The sequence below is a fragment of the Micromesistius poutassou genome (genome assembly GCF_964030765.1).
Source record: "Micromesistius poutassou genome assembly, contig: SCAFFOLD_3684, whole genome shotgun sequence".
In the NCBI taxonomy this organism is placed as follows: domain Eukaryota; kingdom Metazoa; phylum Chordata; class Actinopteri; order Gadiformes; family Gadidae; genus Micromesistius; species Micromesistius poutassou.
Window position 1 is genome coordinate 1 of NW_028177949.1, and position 12,856 is coordinate 12,856.

The following is a 12,856-nucleotide window of genomic DNA, read 5'->3' on the forward strand; positions in this document are numbered from 1 at the left end:
GAGAGAGAGAGAGAGAGAGAGAGAGAGAGAGAGAGAGAGAGAGAGAGAGAGAGAGAGAGAGAGAGAGAGAGAGAGAGAGAGAGAGAGAGAGAGAGAGAGAGAGAGAGAGATTTATAATGGACTCAATCCTCTATCTCTTTGACTCAGAGCCATTTGAGCAACTTTTCCTCCTTTCCAATTGTGAATGTGTGCGTGCCACCCGTGCGTGCATGTGCGTGTGTAAGTATGTGTGTGTCATTGTTTTAATCAGTGCTGCATGGTTTTTCCATGCTGTATAAAACATCCAATTCCCACGTTTGGAGGGAAAAATAAAAGGATAATGCGCTTGGGACTGACCTTAAATAGCTCACCTATTTACTATTTAGACATTTTTTGACTCTACTATCGAAGGCGACTCAGTGTTTAATTCAGATGACGTCATTAAGGAGCAGTTAGGGGTTAAGGGTCATCTTGCTCTCAGATAGCTACAGGTAGGCTGAGGAAACTGGGCCTCGAACCCAGTACTGTTTTGGTTTGGGAGGCAAACAACCCAAACCACTGACTTTCCATCTTAGTACAAGGGTCTGTTCGACCCCCCCACCTGACAACATTCTGTGGGGTCAAAGTTCACCAGGGTCGGGGGAGTGAGTGGAGGTGATCATGTCTTTAAAGCTGGCCCTGCACTCACCCAGCTTAGCGGCTTAGAGTTAACGTTTGGCCGCAGCGTGACACAGCGCCCTAGCTGACCCGGGACAACAACTCAGCGGGAGGACGGGGAGACCCTGCCTCAGCACGGCAGGCCGGGGCACACGCTGAGCGGCCGTCTCGCTGGCTCGGAATGTGCTCCTGGAACTGAAGATCACCGTCATGTGATCCTGAAGTCCCCAACGCAGCATTCCAAAAGCCCAAAGCCGCTGTCCCGGTCATTCTTGACCAAACCTTCTGGAATAACCAAGCAGTTGTCATGAAGAAGAAGCACCAAGATGGTGTCTTCCAATGTGTGTGACATCCTGGGAAACCCTCACAAACGCAGATAACAAAATCATCTCCCCTCACAAATGCTTCGGTGTCCCATGGCACCAACAGAGATCTTTTTTCCGGAGTTCAGGAACGGATGAATGGATGACTTGATATAGGTCAGGTGGCTTGTTCTGATGTCGCCGCCCGTCTCATCATCAGAGCATGAACCGCGCCAACGATTAATCCACCTTGTCAATTAGCATGGTAAGCGTCGTTAGCATCCGGGCGCGGTGGCTTCCCACGGTCGCTAATCGCTCCCGGTTGGCTCTAACCAGATTACGACCCGCTCCCTCCGTTTCATCCATCGTCTCCATAACCCCCGCCCAATCCCCTCCCCCTCACTCGGTGGGGGGTTGGAGGGGAGGGGGGGGGGGGGGATCCTCATTGTCTGGCCCAGCCGAAAGCCTCTGGTCCTCGTTAAGGGATCCTGCGTATGGATAGCCGCGGCGTTTTAACATAGACGGGATCGCCCCGGATTACCGCGGATTACGTTAGATAAGAAGCCACCCGCGGGTCAAGCCGATTACGCCGGCGGATGGCGTTGGATGTGTTGACCGACTCGACTCGGACGACAGTTGGTGCTTAGTGCTTAGTGAGATCATAGCCGTGCCTAGAAAGAAATCTGAAATGAATCTGAAATCTGAAAACTGCTACTCAACCCTGTTTTGATATGCTACTGCCAAGTGACACAATGCTGCCTTTGTCGTTCGTCTCTCTCCCTGCTTCTCCTCTCCCTTCTATGCCACTCTCTCCTCATGGCTCTGTCCCACCTTTCTCCCCTATCCTCCCGCCTCCTCCCTCCTCCCTCTCATTCTCCCCCCCCCTCTGCCTTATCATGCCTGTCTCCTTCCTCTCCTCTTCTCCGCTCTCCTCCCTTCATTCCTTACCCCTTCTCTCTCTTCCCCTCTTTCTCCTCCCTCCTCTCTCCTTCCCTCTTTTCTTCTCCCTCCTCTCTCCTCCCCTCTCCCCATCCTCTCCCCTCCTCTCCCCTCCCCCCTCATCCCTGCTCCCCTCTCCCCATCCTCTCCCCTCCTCTCTCATCACCCTCTCCTCTCCTCCCTCCCTCCCCTCCCCCCCCCAACCAGAGTCCGCCCCCAAGGCGTTCGGCATCCCCCTCTCCCAGGTGATCGCCAACGACCGCGCCCACAAGCAGCGGCAGGACGCCCTGAAGGAGAGCCGGCGGGACTGCCTGGACCTGGAGGCGTCCGTCCTCCGCTTCCGGGCCGAGAAGAAGCAGCTCTTCAACGGGGGTGGCGGCCCCGGGGGCCTCTGCTCCCCGCTGGGCGGCGGCGGAGGAGGGGACCTGACCTGCAAGCCACTGTCGCCCCGGTCGCGGGACGCCACCGGGCGCGTGCAGAGGAGGGTGAGCAGGACGCCGGGGGGTGGGAGTAGGAAACACACGTGGAAACACAGGAGGAGCGGACTGAGTACATACGTAGATGTGTCGCTCTTCAAGCTGCGTGGCGTTAAGCCGTCTGTTCCAAAACCGCCTCTCTCAGAGACGCTTCCAGAAAAGCCAACTGCCAAATTCTCGCAATAAAAAGGGGGAAAAATGTGTTGGAGGGTACACACGCAACGGGAGCCAAGGAATTTGCCGCTTTTTAAACTCAAATTAACAGCTCTTACCGTGCGCCGTGGGGTGTGTGGATGGCACTATAGCGGGTGATTCCCGAAAAAGGTCTATAGGCCGCGGAAACATTTTGTTTGTTAGTTTATCCTTTGTGTTTTTTAATAAACAACGGATAAAGAGGGATACTGCAAATCTGGAACAAGTACAATTTCTTTTTTCAACTGCTCTTTCCATTCCTCCTACCCCCTCTCTCTGTCTCCTCATTTCCTGTCCAAATTAATTTCACAGTTCGTTTTTTCTCGTCATTCTTGGCTCCGTTCATCTCCCTTCTCCTCATCCCTCATTTTCTCTCAGTCCTTCTCCTCCTCTTCCCCTCTCCTGATTAAACGCCATCATGGCAGCCGTACTCATTTTTCCCTCTCTCCTCCACAACCCAAAACGACCTTAGCGACCTTAACGTCATTTCTGACGTTCTTTATAGGAATGATAATAGTTGTTTAATTGAAGAGAGCTAAAGAGTGGCGCTTAATTGTACTGAGACAGCCATAATTTTAGGTTGTAAATGAAAAACACAGCGCAGTCAAAACTTAAAAATTTAATGTATTTTTCTTCCTCTCTTCCCTCTCTCTCTTTCCTGCCCCCTCCCACACCCTCCCTCCCTCCCTCCCTCCCTCCCTCTCTCCCCCTCCACCCTCTCCCTACCTCTCTCAGGGCGGCCTTTCGGTGGACTCCATCTCTGACCTTGTAGAGAGTCAGTCCCGCCTGCTGGAGGCGCTGCAGCTGTCCCACCCGGCGGAGCTGGGGCTGAAGAAGTCCCAGGGGGGCGGGGGGGGCGGGGGGTCGTCGGAGGGCGGGACCCAGACCAAGCTCAGCCTGAACCCCATCTACAGACAGGTGCCCCGCGTGCTGGAGCGCTGCTGCTGCCACATAGAGAACCACGGTGATTGGCTAATTGGTTAATTGGATAATGGGGGTCGTTTGGTTGATTGGTCGATGATGTGTTCATTGGTTGATGAGACTTTTTTTTTTTTTATCATATTCTGAAATAATTCATTCATGCACTTAGGTGTTCAGTTAGTTAGTTATTCTTTGAGTTAGTTAGCGAGTTTGATTGTTTGATCATGAGCTAGTTGGTTTATTAGCTCATTTATTTTTTCATTAGCATTGCCAGTTAGCTAGCTACTAGTTCATTAGCTAGCTACATAGTTAGTTAGGTAGTTGGTTAGATAGCTAGTTTTTCTTTGTTATTTGTTATATGATTTCGTTACTTAATTTGATGTCATATGATCTGGCGTCTTCAGGTCTTCAGACTGTGGGGATATTCAGAGTCGGTAGCTCTAAAAAGAGAGTACGACAGGTGAGCACACACACACGCACGCACGCACACACACACACACACACACACACACACACACACACACACACACACACACACACACACACACACACACACACACACACACACACACACACACACGCAGGCGCATGTGCACACATACGCACACTCTTTCTCTCTTTATCTCCTTTCAAGCCGTTAACGACACAAAGCCAGAGCTTCAGAAGAAAGTGTTACGGTGTCGTATCCTGTTTATCACCTGGCAGTCTGACTTTTGTATATCCTTTATGGCAGTGTGTATTTGTGTGTATTTGTGGGCCGTGTATATGTTTCTGTCATGCAGGTATTCGGGTGTTGATGTGTGTTGATGTTGTTGTTTACATCTGTGTCTCTTTATGTTTGTCCACAATAAACAAGCGTGCACTTCATGTTAGTCCAGTGTGTGTGTGTGTGTGTGCATTTGTGTACACCCGTGTGTTGGGTCTGTGTGTTTGTGTGTGTGTATTGGGCACCTTGTACAAAAAGTTTTTCATTAAATTAATATGGGAGCTTAAGCAGTGCTGCAGACATTACATTTCTTTCATTCTGCATTGGGCACCTTGACATGGTTTATTATGTAAATATTAACATGACGATATGTTTTTGTTTTTGGTTTTTGTGTGTGTGTGCGTGCGCACACGTGTGCCTACCTATGTATGTGTGTGTGTGTGTGTGTGTATATCTGTTTGACTGTGTGGTTGTGCGTGCGTGCATGTGTGTGCGCGTGCGTGTGCGTGTGCAGCTGCGTGAGTGCTTCGACGCGGGGGCCGACGTGCACCTGGACGAGGAGCACAGCGTGCACGACGTGGCCGCGCTCCTCAAGGAGTTCATCAGAGACATGCCCGACCCCCTGCTGCCCCGCGAGCTGTACCCCGCCTTCCTCCACGCCAACCGTACGTGCGCACACACACACACGCACATGCACACACACACACGCACATGCACACGCGCACACACATGCACGCACGCACACACTCACATTGCACCCTGCTTTCCTTACAGGTAAAAAAGTTTTTTTTGTGGTTGCATCTAAACTTACTCTACGCCTTCACTTCTCTCCTCTCCCTTTCTCCTCACCCCCTCTCCCTCTCCTCTTCTCCCCTCCTCCCCACTCCCTGCCTCTCTCCTTCTCGCCTCCTCTCTCTCCCCCTCTGTCTGTCTCCTTCCTGCCACCTCTCCACCGCTCCTCCCTCCTCTCTCCTCCCTCCTCCCTCCTCCTCCCCCTCTCTCCTATCCTCCAGTCCTGCGGGGTACGGACCAGCTCCAGTACCTGCAGCACCTCCTCTTCGTCCTCCCTGCGTGCAACTGTGACACGTTGCTGCGCCTCCTCACACTCCTCCACATCGTCCAGAGCTACGCCCAGGACACCACCGGACCCCAGGACCAGGAGGTGGGCTGTGTGTGTGTGTTTGTGTGGGGGAGGGAGGGAGAGAGAGAGAGAGAGAGAGAGAGAGAGAGAGAATGTTGTTTGTGTGTGTGGATATAATTAGTTACTTATTGCTCTCACTCTTCATTCTAGATTCCCTCTCTCTTTATCTTGATTTGTCTCTCCTTCTTTTTTCCACCCTAGCACTCTCTCCCTCTTTCTGTTTCTCGCTCTCCCCCCTCTCTCTCTCTTCAGTGGTTGTCAATCTCACTCTACTAAAGAGCAGAATAGCTGAAATTTCTAGTGAGTGAGTTGAGTGATTTTCTGCAAATGTTAAAACCAAATCTCTCTCTCTCTCTCTCTCTCTCTCTCTCTCGCTCCCTCTCGCCCCCTCCCTCCCGTCCAGATCCCAGGTAACAAGATGACGGCTCCTAACCTGGCGGTGATCTTTGGGCCCAACCTGCTGCAGGGGGAGTGGGGCGGCGGCGGGGGCGGGGCCGACGTGGGCATCGAGGACAGCACCGCCATCATCAACGTCACGCTGGTCCTCATACAGACCTACAGGAGACTCTTCACTGTGAGACGCACGCGTGTGTGTGTGTGTGTGTGTGTGTGTTTAATAAATGTTAGAAAATAATGGCAAGTTAATGATCGTTAGATAGTTTGCTAATGTTAGTCAATCTTAGCTATCGTTAGCTACTGATGGCTAATGTTAGCTGATTTTAACTCATGTAAGCTAATGATGATGCTAACATAAGCTGATGCAAACGAACGTTAACTAATGTTGGCTAACTTAAATAAACGCTACATAGACAGCACACAATGTACAGGGATTTGTATGTCAAATGTGTTTGTTTGTTAATCGTTCAGTCTTTGTTTATTTGTTTGAATATCTTATATATATCTATCTGCAGGTTTCTGCTGAGCTGCAGCAGGAGGTATTGATGAGTCTGATCCAGACCGATCCAGATGTTATTGATTACCTTCTACGCAGGAAACACAGGTAACCAGCCCGCCAGCCGATCAATGCAAGGGACTTAAAAGCTGTTTTCAAAAGCTGTGTTGTGATTGGCTGGATTGTAATTGGCTGCATTACAAGGGTCTGTGTTTTGATTGGTTGTGTTGTGATTGGCTGTGTTGTGATTGGCTGGGTTATGATTGGCTGTGTTGTGATTGGCTGGTTTATGATTGGTTGCGTTGTGATTGGCTGTATTGTAATTGGCTGTGTTTTAAATGTCTTGTATGGTAATTGCCTGTACTAAATGTCTTGCATTGTGTTATGGCTGATCGGTGTCCTCTTATGTCTCATTGTCCTGCGTCCTGATTGGTCCGTGTCCTCTCCCGTCCCCAGCGGGTGTCAGGTGACCCCGGAGAGCAGCGGCGGCGGCGGCGGCGGCGGCAGCGGTCGCAGCAGTGTGAGCAGTGTGCAGATTGGCGGGCGGAGGGACACGGGGGCGTCGCTGGACTCGGTGGGGGCGTCCAGCGGGAGCCTGTCCCCCCTGGAGCCCCCCTCCCCCCTCTTCCCCCCTGACGGCCACGGGGGGGAGATCAGCCTCACCAGCGAGGTCTTCCTCAACGTCCTCAAACTGCACCAGAACAGGAAAAAGCAGGAGAACCAAAATGGTACCCCCACGCATGACCTGACCACGCCATTTTACTGTGTATCGCCATTACAGCGTTAATCTAGAGACACTCGCATTGAATCAGGGGCAGGTCGTTTTGGGGTCAGGAAGGGGTTAGGGGTCATCTTGCTCTAGGATGCCCTACATGTTAGACATGATCCCTGTCGACATGAGGGATCTAACCCAGAACCTTTGTGATGTATTGTGGATGTGACCGGATTCTTCAGGTTTTCAAAGTGGTTGTAGTGTTTCGTTGGAGCGTTATGACTCATTTCTACCCGGACTTGATGTTGTAATCAGGAAAGCTAGAAAGAAAGTCTAATTTTGTAGACAAGCAACTAATCAGAGAGCTTCCTGTTTTCTTTTTTGTTGATGTTTCCCACTGCTGCTTTTAAACCTCTCAGACTTACCTAACATACATGTAATCAAGGAAAGGCATTTCCTGCCAGGCCTCGATATATTGTCTTCCGTAAGCTTTAAGTACATGTTTCCTGGGTTGTCTCCGAAATAATCCCCCTCATTCGCCGTAAGGTTAGAAAACGTCTGGTGGCGTTTGTTTCCCAGTGTCTGTGTGCTTCGTAGCGGTGGATGAGGGATAAATGAAGCAACAGCACCACCTGCTGGTCATGGAGAGAAAGACGGCTAGCGAATCCAACCTATTTCAACGAGAAAAAGAGGGAGAGGAGATAGAGAGAGAGAGGGGGGAGGAGGGTAGAAAGAGGGAAGACAGATAATAAATTCCCACCTTTTAAAGGTTTAACTTCGCTATGATGGTGGGTTTCCATTCTTGGTTTATGCAGTTCTCTCCAGTCTGTATGTCATTTAAAGTTTAAGACTTCTCACCAGAACATACCTTATCTGCCAACCCACTAAACCAGACAGAACAGTTGTTGTTGTTCTCGACCCAGATGTTCTGGCAGTTGTTGCATAACATCTACACCCTGATAAAGATCGTTCACACCAAAACGAGCACACCCGACTCCCGTATGAGCAGTAAACCGTAGCCCGTTCCGCCTTTGGCCGGTGTCCTGCTCTACGGGCCTGATGATTGAAGGATTAAAACGGTGAGATGGTGAGATGGTGAGATAGTATTAAGGCCTGTGGTAGCGCGAGAAAGAGACGGGATAATTGGTCGGTTTCCACATTTGGATTCCAGTCCCGTCGCAATGTGTGATTAGATCATTCAGGATCTTGATTGGCCGGTGGCGACGACTAATTATGATTGGTTGGAACGTTGAGACTCACGTCCACCAAGATGAGGCAATCACAAATTTAGAGGACCTTTAGTTAATTAGTCGGGACATTTTAAAACTGCATAACTCTCTTAATGGGTCTAAATATAGTAACACACAAATCACAGTTTCCGATCTAAACTCTCTCTCTCCCTCCCCCCCTCACTCCCTCTCTCTCTTTCTCTCCCTCTCGCTCTCTCGCTCCAGGAAGCTCGGAGGGGACGTCCAGTAAATCCATCCGCCACATCAGGCAGTTCCACTCCCACCACAACCTCCTCAGCCTGGTCAACTCCTCCGCCTCCAGCTCCGCCTCCACCTCCTCCCTCTGCGCCTCCTCCCCCAGGCTCCAGGGCCAGGAGTCGTCGGACCGGGAGGCCCAGGAGAGGAGGTGCACCATGGGCTTCAGCCTGGGTGGAGGAGGAGGTGGAGGTGGAGGAGGTGTTGGAGGAGGAGGAGGAGGAGGAGGGGGTGAGGCAGGGGGAGGCAGCGTGTGGGTGAGTCGGAACCCACCTGCGGGGGAGGAGAACAAGACCTCCCCCGTCAGCAACTTCTGGGACTTCTTCACGGGGAAAGGATCGAGCTCCGAGACGGTGGTGTGAGGGGGAGGAGGAGGAGGAGGAGGAAGGATGGAGGATGGAAGGGATAAGGGTCACACTATGTGATGAAGAATAGGAGGAAGTGGAATCATGGGAAGGGGAGGAGGATGAAGATGAAGATGATGTTAGAAATATGGAGATGAAGAGTGATGGTGATGAGTGACTGGATTCCTGGGAGTGAACAGCTGTGTTTTTTTTTTCCCCCTGCATGGCGAGGACGTGTGTGTTGGAAAGCAGGATGTGATGTCATGACATTTTCGACCACTTCCTGGTCACGAGATAATTTTTTCAGAGAGTGGCGTGAATGAAACAGTTTGGCCTTTGCAATTCTGAAAGTGTAAATACAAACACACATGCATGCGCGCGCACACACACACACACACACACACACACACACACACACACACACACACACACACACACACACACACACAGTAGGGAGAACAGCTTGTTCACCCAGTTGTCCCTAGTTCCATCGTCATCCTTGTTTTTATGACAGAACAGTGAGGGTACTTTGGCTGCCTGAAAATGGAACAGTTCAAATGGAACAGTTCAAATGGAACAGTTCAAATGGAACAGCTCAAATGGAACAGCTCAAATGAAACAGTTCAAATGGAACAGCTCAAATGGAACAGTTCAAATGGAACAGTTCAAATGGAACAGCTCAAATGGAACAGCTCAAATGGAACAGTTCAAATGGAACAGTTCAAATTGAACAGTTCAAATGGAACGGCTCAAATGGAACAGCCAATCAGTTGATCAGCATGCAGTTTGTCTATTTTCTTATGGTTTGTTGAACAGTAGGACTGTTCTCTTTATGCGTACAATCTGCAGATTACCCCATGTGACCGCTATTGTTTCAATAAGAACTGATCGATTATTGACGATTAAATATATAGCATAGTATATGTATATTTTATGTTCATATATATGTATATTTTTGTTATAGTATATAGTGTATACGTTTTCTTTTCCTATAATGTTAAGAAACATCTTTACACATATTTCAAAATGCAGTAATTAAAAGGTAGTTTTGGATTATGAAACTGAAATCGAATAACCTGTAATTATATCTTATTGGATAATTACTTTGTATTTATCCAATATATATATATATATATTTTATATTGCTGTATTACACAATGGGTCCGTATTATTAAAAACTCTTTACGTGTAGTATCCATCTGACCACAAGGTGGCCCTGTTGACCAAGTTACCACCCCTGTGAATATTTTCCACTATGTTCAGTGGCGATCTCTGTCCAAGAGTGCCTAAAGGCCTACTATTTCTGATTGATTTTTATTATTATTATTTTGTTGAGGGGAAATACAATTCCAATGAATTTTTCACAAGAGTTATTTGCCTCTCAAATATTTGGGCAGGTGTGGGGACGGATGAGTCAGTGATGAACATGCGTGGATGAAGTGGTGAGAGAGTGAGCAATGGAGTGAATGGTGACACGGGAAGATTATGAATTGATGAATTGGTGTTGCATGCCCCGTGTAACAGTCCAATCACCTTTGATCCTTGTGGTTCTTTAGATCCAGATTGAAAGTGATGTGCATTGAAATGTCCTGGATGGAAACGGATGGGAGCAGAACATCATCAGGACCACACACTGCAGACTTAATACTTTATCTCAGTCCCGTTATCCTGTATCATATTTAAATGAGTCTTCCATTGATTACATTTGTAAATCTGCATGTGCATAAGTTGAACAACTTTTCTAGGTGACATATTTTCCTGGATGGATTCCGTGTGTGAAGAAAATATATTTTCATTCGCTCCAAAGAAACAAACGTGGTATACAAGATAATCGTTAACATGGCAGATGCGCTAACATACCATCACGTTTTTTTGTGTGTTTATCTGGTAAATGTATGGTACCCCCCAAACATGTTAATGATAAAAAGTTACAACTGTGTGTGTGTGTCATCGCGTCAGTGATCCAGAAACAGAACTCTAAATGTAGGAGCCATATTCATTTTGTATTATTTCATGTAATTTTGCCCTGTGCCACTAGGGGGCTGTATGTTTTGTGGTTTAGCCGACCTCGGGTCAGGCCAGGTAGGCCATTTAACCTAACCGAAACTAAGACACAGGTGTTGCTAATTTGGGAAACAAACAGTTTTCGACTGTGCCAGTGTGGCTATATTATATGTTATGTGTTATGTTGTGTTAGATGTTATGTGCCTTGGTGGTGAGCAATTCGGTTTTGTTTTTTTTGGTTCCATATATATGAGTTAAAGTTATTGCCTCGGTATGCTATAGGAAGAAAATAAACCTGCGAGATAATTGTAAACTAGGCCTACTGAACTCCGTTTTCTATGTTCGAGCGCAGTGGGCGCACGTCTAAACTTTAATTTCGCCGTTTTTAGCAACCAGTACTAGACTACGTTTAGGACTTAGTCAGTAGCCTACATTTAGGTCGAAAACTGCTTCGATTTGGATAACGTTCATCGAGAAGGACGCGGACCTGTTTTGGATTTAACGGTGTTCGTTTGGAAACCACGGATGTGAGGAGGGCAAATGTTTGGAGTTGCCGATTGCTGATTGTCTGCTACAGGGCCACTGGAAAACCAGCATCATCACACGGGACACCATTCATCAAAGCCGGCCAACGCTCGATTGGGGTATGTGGTAATCAGCGCTGATATTATGAATGGCCATGGTAATTTGTGTGCACACATTCGCGTAAACCCAATGCATTGGTAGCTACTCAGAACCGTCTAAAAATAACTTTGCGCGTTTAGACGAGTTGTTGCGCAACACAAACTATTTCTGCGGGCTTATCGATTAATAAACTAATTAACTGCGTGGTCATTATGGCCGAAGAGGAAAAAGGCCAACTTGGCCTTGAGACTGAACTTGGTGTGGGTGCAGGGGTAAAATCTGTAACTGAAAAACGTGTGGTTAAATTAACACCCAAAGCTTTGTTGGAAAAAAATAAGCAGTTTAGAAAAGGAAAGTCTAAATTTGGTAAACTGTCGAGCGCAAAATAATCTATTGCTAAATTGATGGGTGATAAAGAGCATGTAAATGAGGTTCAATGAATTGTGTGACAAAATACAGCAGGTGCATACATCTTTATTGGGTTTATTGCCTGTTGATGAAGCAAACAAACATGAAATATGGTACCAAGCTAAAATGTTAAATATTAATGAGTTTATTGTGGGTACAAATCAATGGTTGTATGACACTAAAGCTCCAGCTACCAAGGTGGGTGATGATCATAATGATGATTTGCCGGGTCAAAATGAAACTCAAACTGAGCAAGCTCAAACTGTCTGAGCTAAACTCTCAGTTTTCTATGTTCGAGCGCACTGGGCGCACGTCTAAACTTTAATTTCGCCGTTTTTAGCAACCAGTACTAGACTACGTTTAGGACTTAGTCAGTACACTAAATAAACAACCGCCTTGGGGCGCACGCAAACATTGATTCAGTTATGAGTTGATCTTGCGAAACTTTGTTTGGACCTTTGGTGGTGTTTACGCTGAAGTTAGGAAAGCCCTAATGTGAGCGAAAGAACAAAACGTGACGAAGCCAGGGGACCAAGGACCAAGCCAGGGGATTGCGCCGTGCCCCGTAGTAAACACCAACATGTGGAAATGAACCCGGTGAACTAGGCCTACCCGGGCAGGCATGTTGTTTTGTGTGTTCAACGGACCTAAACTGTGTTCTAATTTCACATAATTACTGTACATTGTGAAGAAGGTCTTGTGTCTAGTATGAGGGCTCATGCAGGACTTCTATCGAGACAATAGTTTGTTCTCAATGCTGTCCTTAAACGGCCTCTTCTTTACCACAGGGGGGTGATACAAAAAGAATGCATTTCGAAATCGAGCCACTAGTGACATCACAAGTCGGAGTGGGTCCAGCCAGATTATGATAGCTAGGTCAACCTGCCAGCCTCTTATAAACTCTGGAGGGGAGCTATCCATCATAATATCGGTGGACACTCCACCCCTGTGATGTCACTATGGGTCTTTAAATACATCCACTTGGGACGCCACAAGTGGATGTATTTCAAGAGGTCTTGTAATGGATAATCATGGCAAATACTGAAAGCTAAAGAAATAGCCTCAGAATGATTTA

General features: G+C 47.9%; 1 protein-coding gene across 1 annotated transcript; it reads left to right on the forward strand.

Annotated features, from left to right (window-relative positions):
• Positions 1-2,084: 2,084 nt before the first annotated feature.
• Positions 2,085-8,763, forward strand: LOC311374930 (rho GTPase-activating protein 6-like; the record flags this gene model as incomplete). Its single annotated transcript, XM_084490659.1, has 10 exons — positions 2,085-2,362; positions 3,281-3,509; positions 3,871-3,926; positions 4,687-4,837; positions 5,186-5,334; positions 5,717-5,887; positions 6,225-6,313; positions 6,662-6,933; positions 8,372-8,538; positions 8,689-8,763. Coding segments are annotated over 10 exons (1,637 nt in total), but the record flags the coding sequence as incomplete, so codon positions are not given.
• Positions 8,764-12,856: the final 4,093 nt, after the last annotated feature.